Below are 18,594 nucleotides of genomic sequence, written 5' to 3'. Positions count from 1 at the left end.
ACCCAACCGGAGAGCTGAACGGAACAGTGAGAACAACACAACGAGTCTTTGAAACTGTCACCGTCATCATCCCGAGAGACACTCACTGCTCTTAAGTGACAGAACTGCAACGATTCTGTGAACGCAGCCTGGCTTCCCGCTTTTACCTTTCCTTTTGTTCCAGATTATTTTTGGCAACATGTCCACTTCTCCTTCATAAGCATGCTTGGCACAAGCTCTAGACTCACCCTTCTCGAGGCGGAAGACTAGAGAGTCGACTGCATCTACAGGGGAGTACAGTCCAGAGGGGCTCAGGTCCCCAGGGCAGCCGGCTGCCCGCCGCTGTCCGGCACGCCAGCCCCCGCCCGCCCTCCTTGCCGACCCTGCCCTGCGTCCTGACTCCGGCTCGCGCCACCCCCACTGGATGAATGAAATGAAAGCGTGTGACCACCTACCCACACACCTTGGCAGAGGCGCACTCCACACACGGCGGCCCCCACCCAGGCACGTAAGCTTGCTTGCACCTTCTAAGCGATACCCTGGGAAGCAGGAAAAGGTCAGAGAGTCCCCGACTCCGAAGTGAAAACCGATTCTCCGGCTGAAGGCAGGGACGCCAGGATCATCGCAAGGCTCCAAGTCATACTCTGAGACATGAAGAGACAGATTCCGTTTGTGGGAAATTGGGTAAATACTCACAAAGTATTTAGCAAGAATAAAAAAATGGCTGTTATTAAATAGGTACATAAATACATTTCTTCAAACTCCTCCAAAACTGATACATGTTTCTCTTCGTACTGGGAGCCATCTCATGATGAGGGATATTCCACTCTGATAAAACCTTCTAGAGAAGACAGAAGTAAGCCAGACCAGCAGGTGAAAAACAGACATAAAACCACACTGATTTTAGGCAAACATCTGAAATGTCCCCAGAAGGGGAAACTCTTCATTTGCATGATAAACTTGCTGCTTATTTGGACACTTAAAGAAATAAACTCCATTGTACTGGTGTCGCTGGCAATTGTTGGCGGCCAGTGTCAAGGCCAAATCCTTGCGAACGAAATCACGCTTCAGCGCATCGGAACAGCAAGTTCGCCTCCGCGCTGGCTGTGCCCTCCCCGGTGTGTCCTTCTTTTCAGACTGAGCCGGCCTGCGACGCAGCCTGGAGGGGCCCCTCTGCAGGCTTTCAGATCCTTCTTCCACTGGGTGTGTGCGAATGAATCATTCCACATGCTCCCGACGGTTACCCCATTATTTTTTATCTTTAAAAAAAAATGTTTTTCAGATTTTCTTAAATATATCTTAAATCTTTTTCTTAAATCTCCAGCAGGGAGCCCGACATGGGCCTCGAACTCAGGACCCTGAGATCAAGACCAGAGCTGAGATGGAGAGGTGGGTGCTTAACGAACTCAGCCACCCAAGTGCCCCAATGTTTTAAAATATTTAAAAACCATTTCAAAAAGCTTCGAAGACCCAGAGAAGAGTGTTTTATCTTGTCTGTTTTTTGTCTGATTAGGGAGCTTGTGCAAGAAGTCAGCTCTAGACTTGAATTCTGACCTTCAGGAATCCAAAGACTTATTGTCCGCTCTGTGCTGGGAGCAATGGATTTAAGAAACAGATGGTGGGAACAACACCGACTCCTGAGAAACATCTAGGGAAGGGATTCACAGACTTGCATCGAGGCCACTTCCTTTCTTTTAAAGTGTTCTGTGTAACTTCAGTTTGGATCTTGAGGACAGTGAGAACACAGGCAACGACATTCTCACTGTGGCCCTAATCGACATCCACCAGGAAAGACTATCTAGAGGCATGAGGCATTAGTGTTAGGAAGATTTAAGTCTTTGTTGCATAGAGCAGGCAATTTCATGATTACCCTTGATTACGGCAAATTTCCAAGAAATCAAGTCATCTGAGCTCGTCCCAAGAGTTCCACTAATGCAGTGAAATGCCAGGAAAAATCAACAAAGTCAGATAAAGATACATGGCAATTGGTCGTAATTAGAGGGAGTATAGAAGAGTCCAGAGCATCTTAAAATCTCTGAGAAGTCTTTTTCTTTAAGACAGCACTTCAATGTCTATGTCGCTAACGATCATGCAATACAGAGAAGTGATTATTAGCTTCCTACTGTGTGTACGTCACAGGAAATACACCTGCTGCTGGTGGAAAGGTGGAAAGCACAGAAAGTCTTTGCTGAAGCATTTCAGCGTTACAACAGGAGAGCAGATAAAAACTCTCCATTGGGACAAAGCATCTCGTAAGTGGCTTCAGAGGTCATTAAGGAATTGATGGGACCTTCAAAGTAGAAGAAATCACCGGTGATTATGGGACTCAGGTACTACCTTACAAAAACAGCATCAGCTCCGGGCTGTGAGGAGTGAAGCTGAAAAAACGCTCTCCTTTTCAAAGCATCATACGCAGAAATGCAAATTTAGGTCACGGCTTACGGCCGTCAGAATCCTCGAACAGGAGCCCCCTTTGTGACGGTGAGGGCTCTATCTGTTTTTGCAGGGCCCTGACCACCGTCCGGTCACTGAACACGGCTCATGTGATTAAGTGCATCTCATTCATGGCTGACCGTTTTTTAAGTGTGCGTCCTTTCTCCTTGTCCATAAAAACACAGTGATGCCACTCACGGCACCATTCATGGTGAGCGATGTGGACTGGGCAGAGTGTTTGAGACAACAGAAACCCTGCACAGACATGATGAAGTATCACAGTTAAACATGGTACATCGTTTTGGAAGACGGCTGTCTGTGTGCACGACTGCACACAGCGAAGGAAAAGCTCGTTCTCAGCGGTGTGTGCACACCCTTCTTTTGCTTTTTTCACTCTCGAGGTGGTTCTCCAGACAAGCACTGGCAGCCACTGGAGGGCAGGAGCCAACATCATCAGGTGCCAGCTCCCCCTCAGACTCTCCCAGTGAGGACAGTTTGCTCAGAGATTTTGATAGAATTGATGAGGAGTCTTGGCTGAGGAGGGTTTTTAAGGAGAACTTAGTGATGTTGACAGTTTTGCAGGCATGAGAATTTGCGGAGTGTCATTTCGTGGCCTCTGGGTAGGTGACCTCCCATACTTCTTCCAGGAGGTTCAGCCTCCTCTGCCACCAGCTAAGGCTTACCACTGCTCAGACACAGCACACGCATGGACGCGCACACACACGCTCCCACGAAAGGTTCCCTCCTCGCCTGAGAAGAGACACCACCGACAAGAACAACGTACCTGAAAATGTGATGTTGAAGCCCTCGTAGGAAATGGAAAAGTCTGATATGAACCGAAGCTGGGCAGTGAAGTTTCCAAACAAACCTGCCTTAATAGTGTGCGGCAGGACGGAGCCCGTGAGTCGGGCCACGGGCTCGGAGAAACTCCCGTCCTCCGTGATCAGTAAGTAGTCGTGCGAGCTCTCGAGGTGGAAGGTGTGAAACATCATCTGAACACCTGAGTAGCGCGGGCGGGGGAGAGGGCAAGAGAGAGCCGGGGGGGTGGGGGGGGCGGGAGGGAGACAGACAGTATACAGTTGAGGGAAAATACTTTATTCTGGGCTTAGAGACACCAGACTCTTGAATCAAAGTACCATCTTAATATGCAAACTCAAAGGAAAATGCAGGAAATGGATAGAATGTATTTAGAAATGCAAGAAGGGGATAAGTAGCCACAATACCGAATAAGTATATGTAAGTACGGGTACAGTTATAGATCCGACAGTAGGACTGTAGGAACAGAGAAGGACACAGATCCTGAGTCCGACACAGACGCCCAAGTACAGCACGCTGGGGCGTTTACGCTGCAACGCATGGGGGACAGGTCACCAGGAAAGCATTTATCCTAGAGGAATAAAGGACCAGATAATTTTGCCATTTATATTTAACAAGTATCCTTTATGAAATCTTAGGTTGGATGTCTAGCCTATAAACTTCTACAAATAGAGGAAGAATTCTTTGAGATCACAGTTTTATGTTCCTCTTACACACATGTGCTCATATTAGCCACACCAACAAAGTATTGTGGATTCCTACACTACTAATAATAAAATTAACTACAAATAGCTCCTTTTAAATAAAAATACTCATTTTTATGAAAATTCTTGGTCACTCACAATTTATTTCTTTTTTATTCTAAATTTCCTTCAAGGAACTTTTTCTATTTTCATTTTTAAGAGAAGGAGAGCAGACAAGCAGGAGCGGTGGGGAAGGGCAGAGGCAAGGGGTGAGAGAGAATCTTAAGACGAGCCTTGAGCCTGATGTGGGGCTCGATCTCACGACCCTGAGATCACGACCTGTGCCAGGATCAAGAATGGGATGCTTAACTGACTGAGCCACCCAGACACCCCAAGGAAATTCTTAACATGCATTCATAATACATGCTAGCAAAGTGTAATACAGGGTATATAATCTAATATGTCCATTTAAAATCAAGTTGAGTTCCAAGCTAAGTGGGAAGCCAGTGTGTCCATGATATTTATGTGATCAGAGTTTCATTCAGTGGAATGACAGATTTGATCCTACAGAAAAGGCCCAGGGTACAATGCTATATGTACAATGTATTTATGATCTACATTTCTTCCACAAATTACCAACTTTCTGGCCTTCACTATAGTTCCCTATAAAATGAAGATAATAAAATCTGCTCCGTAAATCATCACTGGATGACGCAGATAAATGATCTGTTATGTGTAATAGTACTGAGTAAACTTGGAACCACTGCAAGTATAAAATGTTATCCCAGGGGCACCTGGGTGGCTCAGTCAGTTGGGTGCCTGCTTTTGGCTCAGGTCATGATCTTGGGGTCCTGAGATCAAGCCCCATTTCAGGTTCCCTGTTCAGTGCGGAGTCTGCCTGGGATTATCTCTTCTTCTGCCCCTCCCCCTGCCATTGTTCAAATAAATAAATAAAATATTTTTTTAAAAAGCTATCCTAGATTTATCACCATGGAAATGAGAACTTGAGATAATTTCTTATTTCCCTTGATTTAATTGGTATTTGTGTTTTATCTCTTTCCTTACCATCATACCTACTTTTCAAGCATCATACCTAATTTTCAAGGATATATTCAAGCATGCCTACTTGCATAAATCCAAGTTACCTAATTGAATGTAAAACAAGGAATCTACTTTTCTGGTAACATCAATCATTTTAGACGATTTTTCTTCTAAGATGATATAAAACATCCAAATAAAAAGTTAAAATACATGTGAAGAAATGAGTTAACTTACTTGTTGACGCATGCATACTTTTTTCTCTGCCCTCATGTCTGTCCCTTGTTTGTTATTCTGTACATATAAAGTCTGCAACATCCTTACCCTTTCCGTGAGACACTTCAATGGTCCATGTGCAGTTTAGGGAGTTTGGGTAAAAATCTGGAAACCCAGGAGAAAGGACTGTCCCACTCTTTCCATGGATGTAACCTCCACAGAGGGCTGAAAAGATAAGGAAAATGACTATTGTAGTTTTAAAGTTTCACAAGGATTGCCCGAATACACTACTTTTAAAGCAACATTTACTTTGCACAAGGACTAAAGGAGTATCAAATGTCACCTCTATGAAAAATAAAACAAAATGAAATCTTCCTTTTACTCAAAACTGGAATACGCCATAGAAGGGTGTCCTAAATAGTACATAACCTAGAGACAGAAGAGAGTAAGGAAATAACACAAAGTAAGTGGGAGTGGAATTTTGTGTGGCAACTTGACTGGGCCCTGGGATTCCCAGCCATTTCTCAGAGGACGTGTCTGGATGAGATTAACATGTGCATGGACGGCCAGAGCAAAGCAGACTGCCCTCCCTAATGTGGGTGGGCCTTGCGCAATCAGTTGAAGGACTGAATTGGACAAAAAGGCTGAACTTTCCACTAATGAGAAAAAACTCCCCCTGCCGGAATGATTGGAACTAGGACATCAGTTTTGTTCCTCCTTTTGGGCGTAAGCTGAAGTACTGACTCTTTCTGAGTCGGGAGCCTGCCAGCCTTCAGACTAGAATTTACACCGTCGGCTTCCCTGTGTTTCCAGCCTGTCCACTGTGGATCTCAGGGCTTGACAGGCTCAAACCAGGCGAGTCCATTCCTTATGATAAGTCTCCCTCCCTCCGTCCCCTTCCTTCTCCTTCTCCGTCTCTCCCTTATTCCCTCCCTCCCTCTACACACACACACACACACACACACACACACACACACACACACCCCACTGGTTCCGTTTCTCTAGACGACACTGACGTATATACTCTGAGATTCAGAAATGGTGCAGGTTTGCCTTTTTTAGAGCTGCTGGTCTTAGCAGCTCTTCAGTTGATTTCAATCCTCATCAACAAAATCTGGCCTGTTCAATATGTCTTGGAGATCCATTTTTGAAGGAAGAAAAAAGCTATATATAACCATTGGATGGGGAAGTAGAGACATTTAGAGAATCCGTGTAATAAGGAAGATTCTCTGTTACCGTGTCCTCTCTATGCACACATGTTTTAATGTTTCCTTTTTGGAACTGGGCAAGATTATCATTAAATGGCGGATACCTAAAATAATTTTCCTTATTAATATGAACATCCTGAACTGTGACTCCTCAAAACTAGTTCCATAAGTAATATTTTCAGAAGAATTAGTTAATTTGCCAAAAGATGTGATACATCCCATCATGGTCACTCATCATAGGTTTTAAGGGAGCAGATAACCTCATTGAATATGCAAACCACATGGGAAGAGTTATATAAAAATCAGCAAAATAAAAACTTTTTGAGTGAGTCTCAGAATATTTTGACAATGCAAGATTTTTATATCTTAAAATTATATTGACTCTACATTTCATTACAAAAGAGGTAAAATTAATATAACATTTGGAATTCATTTATTCAACAAGTAGACACTGCCCTTGGCACTGGAAATGATGAACAAAACTGACAAAAGTGTTTTCCCTCATAGAGTCAAAAATCCAGCTGAAGACAAGAGACTGTGCCCGTAATAACGTGAAGAGCCGACTGTACATGATGTTGGAAGACGATAAGCACCAAGGAAACAAAGGGAGAAGGAAAAAGAATAGCACATTCCCCGAGTTGTGTGGGTTGGCAGCTATCTCGAGCAGGGGGTCGGGGAAGTGTACTTGGGATGTGGCCTTGAACAAATGAGGGAGCCACTGGGTATCTGGAAAGAACTTCACGGAGAGAAACAACCAAGGACAGAGGCCCGAGTGGGCCTGTGCACAGGACAGTCTGCAGGACAGAGGGGACGGGAGGGAGCATGAGCAGTGAGGTTGAACAGCTTCCAGACAGTCACATGAGTGAGTGAAAGGTACGGGCTCTGGAGACTCCTGTGTGGGCAGGACAGGGGATCACAGGGGCTTCTGCCTGGTCACTGGCGCTGTGTGAGAATGAGAGGAGGGTAGCAGAGGGCGGGTAGGACCCTCGCTGGGATGCGGCAGCAGAGCTGGTGGAAGTGGGCAGGCTCTCACCACGGTTTGAAGGCACAGCCACGGGCGTGTTTCCATGAATGGGACGTGGGCACCATGACCAATGACTGTGGGGGTTTAAGGCTGAGTGTGAAGGAACCGAGCATGGAGGAGACTTTGGGGGAAGTAGGCTTTGAGTATAAACCAGTTCAGTTTCAGATGTATCAAGCTGGATGCTTCCTACACGTCCACGGCGAGTGGGTGCACAAGTTTGGCCGAGGGCCAGAAACAAGAGCACGCGCACAGGACACCATCGATGGGGGGCTTCTGGGTGTGGATAGGGGAGTGAAAGCCCAGGCTGTTCCACTGGCGAGCAGCTCAGGGAGGTGAGGAGCTTCAACAAAAAAGAGGAAAGGAGTGTCCACGGAGTGGGGCCAGAACCAGGAGAGGGCGCAGCCCAGAGTGCAGAAGCTGCACGTCCGTAACCTTTCATCTGCTGTGACTGGATCTTTGTAAATCAGGGCATTAGCTTCCCAAATATTTATCAAGGATTTAACCATAATGAGTGACACCCTTTGATGTAAACTTGAGATATCATATATACAGTTATTTGTGGTAATCTTTACCTTAAAATCTGCACGTGCTATGGAAAACGTAAAAATGAATTTCTATCCAGCTACATTTAAAAACTATAGAATTTATCAATCTCTGCTTCATCCTCTGGCCTCACGCCATCAAAATAAAATGGATGATTATACACGGGGGAGAAGTTCGGTGGAAATACATCGGACTACTGATGTTTTCATTCAGCGCACACACGACCGAGGGTATCACGGACTAATACCATCAAACTGCCATTTCGGAACAAAGTAAGGAAGTTACTTTAGATAAAGCAAATCCACTGCTCATGTTGAGTCATCTGTGCAAATACAACATAGTCTAATTCATCCATTATGAAGATTTTTCAATGAAAGTCTTTTCATCCACAAAGCACACTTTTTTCTTGTCTTTTCTCAGTGAAAAGAGATTTGATATATGACAAATTGCACGAGTATTCTGACCTGATATTGAAGAGAAGAGACAGTCAAATAAGAGACCCGACTCTGTTTTTTTTTTTTTTTTTGTCTGACCAGATGCACCCACAGACACCTCTGGGTCTCCCCAGCAGAGCCACAGACACTGCCGCAGATGGTCTGAATGACGATTGTTGTAACTGTACAAAACACAGTAAGCTTTCACTTTTGCTATCCTTAGGGCTATAATTTCTTGAATTCTACTTTTCTATTTATATTCCACGCCCACCATTACTGACCCAGAGGCATTATCCTGGAGCTCCCGTGGGCAGAGAACGAAGGTGTGCAGGGACTAGAACAGACAAGAGAGGTGAACATCGACCGCAGTCTTGCCCAGAGGAGCTGAGGAACCTCCAAAAGGGGTCGAGTTCTACCTTTGGCTGCTTCGACCCATTCATCCATCCAAACCTTCATCCAAAATGATTTCCCAAAGAAGTTACTACTATTCTCTAAGCCCTCCTTTTGGCCCTTGGGCACATAACAGTAAGTAATACAGACAAGTCCCTCTTCTTCCAAAATCCAAGTGGACAAGGCAAATAATTTAGAGAGTAACCGAGCATGACTTATTCTAAGAACAAGAATCTTCGCCAGTTCTCAGAGCTCAAAGGCAGTCTAGGTAACCAGAGTAGAGTGGGCTGGTGGGGCTGGCCAGCGATGGCTGCGTGTCTGTCCGTGCAGCGGTCCGCTCCCAGGATGCAGACTGCTGCGTAGGCAACAGAAGGATGGAGGAGTGCAGACTGTCTGAGTCGACCCCGTGTTCACAGACCGCTCTGCGATGGGCTGCCGGTGGCCTGTGCACCGCAGGCTCTTGGGCTGGGGGCTCCTGGTGTCCTAGGCAAAGCCCACAGAGCGCCCACGGACTGTGGAGGGGCTCGCTTCCTGTCACCTGATTCTCGCCCTCCCCTGCAGACCACGGTAACCCACTGCCGTGTGCCGACAGCTGTGTCTCAGAGCCCAGCCCTGGCTTTCATGTTCATTTCCACATGTCTGCTCTGTTGGAACGAGAGGCAGGCAAGAGTAAGACATGTAGACATCCTAGGCGTCAGGCGTTTTGCACTCGGGAGGTGACAGAGCTGGAGATACCAGAGCGGGCAGGTTCTCCTCTCTCCTGGGGAGATCTCTTTGTTTCCACCAGCTCTAATGACAGACAGGCTAGATCTCAAATCCACATGTGAATCACGGGCTCCTTCTCAAAGCTCGGCTGAATTTCCCACGGCTTGCTAAGGCTCTCAGAACTTAGCCATCTTGCAACAGCCCCGTCTTCATAACGGCCCCCATGTTTCTCACTCATACTTCCTGAAACTAGTGTGTTCCAGGTCTCGCCTGTCTGCTTTACGCCGCACCTCCTGTGCTCCATCCTCTCCATAAAGAGATGAACAGTGGGAGCCCCCAGTATCTCGCCTGATTCGTTTGTCTTTTGTTTTCCTCCGCTTTCCTTCTTTGTTTCAAGAGCTCACAAAATTCTATTTAAATCAGAATCCTAACGGGATGGCATTCCATTCCCAACTATCCACGAACTCTCCATGCTTTAAGGAGGTACTGATTCTATGCCTTCATTCCTTCAGTCATCCATTTAAACTGTAGTTTTTTCCCAAAAGACATTCTGCAAGGAGACCCTACCAAGAGAAGTGGGAACAATTTAGGGCTGCGGCATTACAGCAGAGGCTGTGCTTTCCAAGCCCTGCCGTCATCCTCAGCTTTTCCGCACAGAGAGCTCGAGCCCCACCACGGGATCACGGCGTCCTCTGGGTTTGAATCTCGCCAACGCAATCAGGTCCAGGCTCACAGCTCTGGCTGGAAGGTGTCTAACAACCGTAGCTCTTTGATCGTCCACAGCAAATGACTCCCTATCCCCCAAATCCTCCAGCCCCGTCACACACCCATGCCTGGACCCCACTACTCCCTCAATTCCGATCCTTCCTCTCAACCTTGTTCCTAAGGATGCATCAGGACACCTGCCTCCCAGGACTGTAACGACTCCAAATTGTAGCTATGATCTCGTCCATCTCTTTGGTCCCAATTTTCCTGATAAAACAGTTACGTCATCGTTCTTTAAAAAATAAATCTTTCTCTTCTCTATGCTGATAGATGAGAAACTTCTCAAGTGTGCGGCTGCAAAGACGGTAGTTCTCCGAAGTATGTTTGTGAAAGGATCAGCTGTTTACAGAAATATTTACTGAATGAACAAATCTTTCCAGAATTTTTCTTGCACTTGTCTTTCACCAAAGAAGAGGGAGAAAACGTACTCAACCGCCCGTATTGCTTCTTTGGAACTTGAGTATGCTAAGGCATAACTGGTAAAAATGAAGCCATGCTACGGAAATGGGAGAAAGACTGACAGAGATTCTCTTTTTTCATGGCAATATAAGATATTATAGCTGATTCTTATTTCTTCTTCCATTCCCAAAGTTATGAATTTTTAAAGGTTTAAATATCCTATTGATGGGTCATTTGTCACAATAAAGACCCAGGGGGTTCAGAGATTGCTTAAGATTTGGAAATACAACAAGAACAATTCTTCTTGTTAAATGAAAACAATCAAGCATGACTGACTAAACTCTTACATCAACTCTAAAATCTCACAGTGTTTGCATCTCTATTAATAGCCTTTGATCATAAATTTATTATCATCTGAAATAGTTTTCAGTGAAGCCAAAACAAAGCAGATAGCTTATGTTACAAATTCCTCTAGAAGGGTTAAATTTCAAATTTACATGCACTCGAGTAGGGAGAAAATAGAAGAGATAAATGCATAAATCTCATGTGCTTTATTTTCTATGGAAAATGTCAAACGTAGACTGTCATTTCTACAGCATGTCAGTTCCCTGCAAGCACTAGGAGCCCTTCTCTGTCTGTCCTCATGTCATGTCTCCTAGATAATTTCCTACGGAACATTTTGTTCATTTTCCATTCACTCTACCTCACCAAACCTCTGAGAATTGGCAGAATGTGTCACCATGTCTATCTGGTCCAGGAGACGGTATCCCTGTCCCCTGCCTAGATACCTCCTCTATAGAGGAGACTGTACTGAATGGTTAAGTGTATGTGGATATTTATGCCACGGTCTGAACGTCTGCATTCCCCCAAAACTCATGTTGGATCTCTAAAGTGATGGTTTTAGGAGGCGGGTGTTTGAGATGTGAGCAGGTCATGAGGGCTGAGTCTTACTTTTCTACAAGAGGCCGCACAGAGGCCCCTTGCCCTTGCACCATGAGATGGCAGGGCCCTCTGCAACCTCCAACATGAGGTCACAACTCCTTCATCACGCTGTCCCTCCGACGTCGACTCCCGCCATCCGGAACTGTAAGCAATAAATTTCTGTTGCTTATTAGCTACCTACTCTAAGGTCTTTGGTTATAGCAGCTGGCACGGGTTAAAGCAGGAGGACTATGGTTATGTGGGGTTATAAGTTTAAGTTAAATCAAAGTTCCACTTTATTGAACTGCATATAAGGAGAAAGGACTCTTAGAAAAGTTAATAATGCTAGTGACCTGGCATGATTCCAGAATTCTGGTGACGGCTGAGTGCATCCTCGTCCTGGAGGAGGGGGGCATTTGGGCAACACAATACACAGGGACAGAAAAAGGCTAACCAGTGCACGCACGGGGTTTGCTCCAGGGGAAGAAGAGGGCAAGGGGGAACAGGTGAGTCTGCCTACGCTGTGTGCAGGGCAGAGGAGAACACTACCCTGGCCAGACACTTAAGTATTTAAACAACGGAAGTTACCACTGTTAAATCAAGAATACATGGAGAGTATTGTTCTCTTTTGAGAAGAATCCAATTTAAATCAAAATTACAGATCTCAGATGGGTCGGGGCACATCTCTCTCACCTGCACACATCAGTTTTCTTTGCCAGATCAGGAGTCAAGTGAATTGGAGAACCATTGTGTATTTTCCTACGATGAACCAGGTGCTTTCATCACAGAGTTTAATTTACAGACTCCGCGACTTTTCAACCTTCCCAGATCTCCCTGAAAAGTCTGCAGTAGACTCAGTTCGCTCAGTAGAAGCAACTCAGAAACTCGGCTGTTGCTCCACTGAGCCGCCCCTAACAAGAACGTAATCAAGGGAACAGCTTCTGTGCGTGCCACTCCCAAATTCCATGTTCAGCTTCCGTCCAAAATAATATATATATATATAAAATTTGCACAGTGGCGCCCAATAAAGTCATGGGTTTGCATATCTGGTAAATACTCTAACACAATTATGTATATGATTAACCTGCTGCAAATTCTGGATAAATGATTTAATAAACATTTCTTTTAATTTATTTATTTTCAGTGTAATAGTATCATTATTTTTTCACCACACCCAGTGCTCCAGCAATCCATGCCCTCTATAATACCCACCACCTGGTACCCCGACCTCCCACCCCTCGGCCCTTCAAAACTCTCAGATTGTTTTTCAGAGTCCATAGTCTCTCATGGTTCACCTCCCCTTCCAATTTCCCTCAACTCCCTTCTCCTCTCCATCTCCCCATGTCCTCCATGCTATTTGTTATGCTCCACACATAAGTGAAACCATATGATAATTGACTCTCTCTGCTTGACTGATTTCACTCAGCATAATCTCTTCCAGTCCCATCCATGTTGCTAAAAATAAACATTTTTTTAAAAGATTTTATTTATTTACTTGACAGAGATCACAAGTAGGCAGAGCAGCATATAGAAAGAGAGAGAGAGAAGAGGAAACAGGCTCCCCGCCAAGCAGAGAGCCCAATGCGGGGCCTGATCCCAGGACCCTGGGACCATGACCTGAGCCAAAGGCAGACGTCTTAACCCACTGAGCCACCCAGGCGCCCCTTTAATAAACAATTTGACGGATGTTCAGTTACACATGAATAACAACTAAGTACTTTAAGAGTTAGGCCTTTATCAGATTTTTTGTCCTTGTTATAACTATTGACGATAAATTAATATTTTTGCAACTATTTATGATATTCTCTGATTTTTACAAAATTTTAATGAGTCCAATAGCTAGTATCCTTCTGACACTGTTCATTAATCACATGCATAAATTTTATCTATTTTTTCATTATTAGAGTTCCAATTACGAAAATAAAACATGGTAATAAAAATAAACATAGAGAGAGAAGTTGGAAATCTCTCTTCCCCCTCCCTACAGCCTGCCAGTCTCCCCAGCTGAGGACACTAGGGTTACAGTTTTAGAGAACGCCTGTTTTCCATCACTTTCTGTGCATATCCTATGTATGTGCTATAATTACATACGAGTATATGCTCACATGTACAACAGGCATTATCCTGTGACTCGCTATCTCCGTCCTCCAAGAACGTTGTATCATTTCACCTTCTTAGCAACAGGGTAGAATGAACAGGCCGCTCTGAAATCCCACAATGCTGTAGAAGTTGACCTTTCTACTTCTCCGCAGATCCAACAGGGTGGAGAAATTACCATGCTTTATTTGCATTTTCCTGAGCCCACGTCAGAGTGCCCATATTTTAAAGCGTTTTGGGGTCTGTGGTCTCCTTGTGTGAGCAGCCTGTGGGGTCTGTGGTCTCCTTGTGTGGTCTCCTTGTGTGAGCAGCCTGTGGGGTCTGTGGTCTCCTTGTGTGAGCAGCCTGTGGGGTCTGTGGTCTCCTTGTGTGAGCAGCCTGTGCGTTCTTCCCCTACAGGTCTCATGTCTTACGTGTGTCGCTGATTCCCCTCCACCCATCTGTATGATAACATGACGTAGAATCATGTATGGACAGAGCAATTATTTTCTGTAGTCTGATCCTTTTGCTTTATCTCTTTCTTTAAAATAGAACTTTTAATTTGTATATAGTGAAATCTGTCAATGTTTTCCAATAATTGTGCCTAAACATCCAAGTTGATCAACATCATTTATGAAACAAGTCATCCTTCCTCATGGACTTGGAATAATTTCAACCAATTAAGTTCCTATACAGGCATAGATCAGGTATTAGAATGCCTACACCTTATCACTCATCTATCTGAATATTTTTGCACGGACTTCATATTAATTAAAGGTGATTTTGGAGATGATTTGGTCCCAGAGAGAGCCCTTTCTTATCATTCTTAAAAATATATGTTTCTATTTGGAGGTTCTACTCTCCCAGAACAACTTCTAACACGTTTATTAATTTCTATTAAGAATACCAGTTATTTTTAGACTTTATTGCAATTAAAACTCTATTTGTAGATTGATTGGTTCTCATATGACCTCACTGGTATGAGGAATTTGAGAAACAAGACAGAGGATCACAGGCGAAGGGAGGGAAAAATGAAACAAGATGAAACCAGAGAGGGAGACAAACCATAAGAGACTCTTAATCTCAGGAAACAAACTGAGGGTTGCTGGAGGGGAGGGGTCAGGGAGAGGGTGGCCGGGTGATGGACATGGGGAGGGTACGTGCTATGGTGAGTGCTGTGACGTGTGTAAGCCTGATGATTCACAGACCTGTACCCTGAAGCAAATAGTACATTGTATGCTAATAAAAAACTTAAAAAAAATCAAACCCATAGGAAAAGAGATGGTAACTTGTGGTTACCAGAAGTGAGTGGAGGAGGAGAGGGAATTTGATGAAAGTGACCAAAAGCCACAAACTTACAGTTACAAGATAAATACGTGTTCATGATGTCCTGTGCCATAGGATGGCTAGAGCTACTACTGTTGTATGATACACAGAAATAGCGGTAATAGAGTAGATCCTAAGAGTTCCCGGTACAAGAAGAATTCTGTTTTTTCTTTTATTTTTTTTGTATCTATATAAGCTGCACTTATAGTGGTGATCATTTCACAATATATGTAAGTTAAATTATGATGCTGGACAGCCTAAACTTATATGTATTGTATGTTAATTATATCTCAATAAAATTTGGGGAATAAAAGAAAAAATAAATTCCCCCCCAAAAAACCCTCTATTTCTAGAAAACTTGTATATCTAAGTTTCATCCCTACCACTTAAAAACGTACTAAGTGTTCCCACTTATTAGAGTACTCTTTTGCATCCCACTGTGAACATCTAAATCTCTTTAAGATGAGTCTTCGGGGAAAAATCCTTCATATGTCCTGTTAGATATACTCCTGAGAGTTTTAGGGTGTGTTGCTATTACACTTCTAATATGTCGTATCCTTTGTGGATTTGCCAAACATGACCAACTTCTCTTTCTAATATTTACAATTTATACCATTTTTACTTATTGTATGAGTTAATATCTTCTGGATAACATAAGTAACATTTCTGATAGTGAGAAAGTTGCTCTGTTCTTGATTTCATGGGACTTTTTCTAATACTTTGCTATGAAGTGTGATGCTTTCTATAGATAATTCACTTATTCTCTGTAAGCCACACCTACAACTACATTACAAAATTGTTGAAAAAATGTTATGGTGAAATATAATTTTTTTATGGAAACAATGTTATAATGTGGTTATAGTTATGGCCAAAGGGCAAATCCCTTATTTTGTTTGCAGATGAACACAAGCAACATCCTTGTGTATCTGGTCAGTGTAACCGCACACAGCCTAGCACCAAGTTGAGCAATTCAGTGGGATCATAAAGATTGCTACTTGTCTTGAGACTTCCAAGAGCAGATCTGTCCAGGGCGGGGAGTGGCCGGTATGGCCAAGACACCACCTGGGGATCTTCTGAGAAGACGCTTCCCAGTCCCCCCGGGGAGAGCGGTCCCCCAGAGGTGGGAGCTCAGAGGGAAACGGCAGATGGCTGCTGGATGCTTGCACCTGGTCCCGAGGAAAGCCACGTCGGAGGATGTACAACACACATACTCACTCCCCTGGTTAACATGCTATTTTCAACAATTGCCACGTGGAGCATACGTGCAGCGCAAAGCTCCCTACGTTTTGGTGTTTGGGCACATGGCTGAAGGCTGCCCCATACCTGTTAATGCTCTGTTCTAAACAGATGCTCTGCCTCCAGGAAAACACGAGCTAGGTAAACTTTAAGCATTACACGGAAATATTTTTAAGGTGTACAACTTTCATATCACACTGCCCTTTAAAAACCAGATACCACCCGAACGATTTCAACATTTCCACGTCTCTGCATTCCATTCTGATGTCCTGCTTTGTCGATCTCCACCTACCACACCTACCATCACAGCTGGGCAAGGCGTGGTTCCACTGGTGGTTCCGCTCACAGATCAGGGGCTCGTCATCACTGAGCGTGTATCCTGGATCGCAGCTGAATGTCACCGTGGATCTGATGGCAAAATTACTGCCATGCCGATGCCCATTCACGGGGATCCCGGGGTCGAGACAGGAGTCCGACTCCAGGGTCACACCTGCACGCACAGAAAAAATGTATTACATACGGAAATTTGCAAGTTTCTAGGAAAAAAAAAAAAAAACCTTGTTCCATACACATATAAAATATTCTGAGACATTATCAGACCTGGAAAATTATTCAGGTAAATCCAATAATCCCTAAATGTAAAATAATAATAATAATAATAATAATGATACATTTTCTTATATTTGACCCTGTTTTCCTGTGTAGAGAGATACATTGTTAACTGTTTACCAGATGACATGTAAGTAGTACAACACAGAATAACCCCTATGTCTGAATGTTACTTCTCTTCATTTGAAAACCAGGGAACTGTACTACATGAAGCCGGTATTGTCCTGTGTTCTATCCCTAGCCCTCCCCCCTTCCTGTTGTATTTTATGTTCCAGTTCGATTTTGGCAGTCATCACACTTCAACTTTCATAGATATGCACACAGGCACCCAAGCCTACACACACATAATGCAAATTAAAACTGCACTGGATCTGATTTTCTAAAATTGCATTCCATACAACCATGCATTTTTCAAATTTGCACTTAAGTCAGCCACTTTTGAGATGGCTACAATTAGCCTATGCTAAAAGATGCTAAAAAGTAAAGTGCTATAAAAAGTCAAGTGATTATGATTATGTCATTATAAGAGTTTCTTTTCTTTGTCTCTGAGATTTGTCTTTATTTTTAGAATATATACTTGAACAGATAAGGAAAATGGGAACGGGAAAGAAGATGTCATTGCGATGGTTACGTATTCAAAGAAATAACAATGACTTTGCTAGAGCTATACACAACTCTCTCAACAAGGCTCAGAACATAACAATTATGACCTGGGCTATGGGTCAAAAATCTGAAATCATTACCAATATGAAAACTGCCTAGCTGTCCCCCTCATGATCTTTGGAATAACACTTCTAATCATTGCATAATTTTACCGAAGTTGGAGTTATGTACCTTATCTTAATCCCTCTCTCATTAAGTCAAATACATGATATAAAACTACAGGTGACTTTTTAAAATAAACAATAAGTGATAATATTTCTTCATTAGTACAGCAAAATGGATTCCATAGGCACCTGATCCCAAGGAGGACAGTTGAGACCCTGCTGAAAAATGGGCAGTAAGGAATGTGCCTTCCATGAGATGTCTAGCCCCTCAGAGGTCACCTATCAACCCTGGAATTTCTCAAGCGCTGGGAGTGTCCTTATTGTTCACAGCATGTCTGGGGTCATTAGGACTTCAGGCTACCCTACACTGAGGGGCAGCTGGAGACAGAGTTCAACTATGCAGCCTGTGATTCAATCAACGATGCTTCTGTAATGAAACATGGACAAAATCTTTGGACATGGACACTTCAGTGAGTTTCCCAGATTGGCAGGACTTCACACTGTCACACGTTGTGGCTAGGAGGACATCATTCATGACTGCAGGGGGAGAAGACAAGCGGAAGCTGCGGGTCGGAACTCCTTTCCAGATTCCATCCTATGTGTCTTTCCTTTGCCTGGTCTAACTTGGATCCTTTTCCATAATGAATGTGACTGTGAGTGTAACAGCTTTTAGTAAGGGCGGAGTCCTTTTATCTAACTATCAGAACTGAAGGGTCTTTGGGCAACACCCTGAACTTGCAGTCGGTTTTGGAATTAGCAAAATAAGCAGATTTTACCCTTTGCAAATCTGTGTGCTTAACCCCAGAGTCTAGTTACAATGGGTAAAAAAATGGAAGACCGTGGCAGTGAAGATTTCCAAAGGAAAAAATAAAACAATGACGAGAAAAAGCAAAGTGAAAAAAATATACGTATGTAGCACTACTTTCTCAAGAACTTTTTCTTAAATACTCTAATTCCCTAAGAGATAACATGTGCTTGCTGCCTAAACAGCAGGATGTAATGGCTGTGACTTCTTGCAAAGCATGG

General features: G+C 43.8%; 1 protein-coding gene across 2 annotated transcripts in view; it reads right to left on the bottom strand.

The window, feature by feature from the left end:
- The window catches only part of CSMD1 (CUB and Sushi multiple domains 1), a 1,941,062-nt gene that overhangs the window by 347,868 nt on the left and 1,574,600 nt on the right, over positions 1-18,594 (bottom strand). For both annotated transcript variants that reach the window (XM_032328946.1, XM_032328947.1), the window contains 4 exons: positions 16,494-16,682; positions 5,274-5,390; positions 3,197-3,412; positions 435-623 (listed from right to left, as the gene is read on the bottom strand). In XM_032328946.1, coding sequence (XP_032184837.1) covers positions 435-623; positions 3,197-3,412; positions 5,274-5,390; positions 16,494-16,682 — 711 coding nt within the window. The remainder of the gene's footprint in view (positions 1-434; positions 624-3,196; positions 3,413-5,273; positions 5,391-16,493; positions 16,683-18,594) is intronic.

The sequence above is a fragment of the Mustela erminea genome, chromosome 21 (genome assembly GCF_009829155.1).
Source record: "Mustela erminea isolate mMusErm1 chromosome 21, mMusErm1.Pri, whole genome shotgun sequence".
Classification (NCBI taxonomy): domain Eukaryota; kingdom Metazoa; phylum Chordata; class Mammalia; order Carnivora; family Mustelidae; genus Mustela; species Mustela erminea.
Note: the sequence above shows the minus strand (reverse complement) of the source record. Positions and strands in the feature narration are given on the sequence as shown.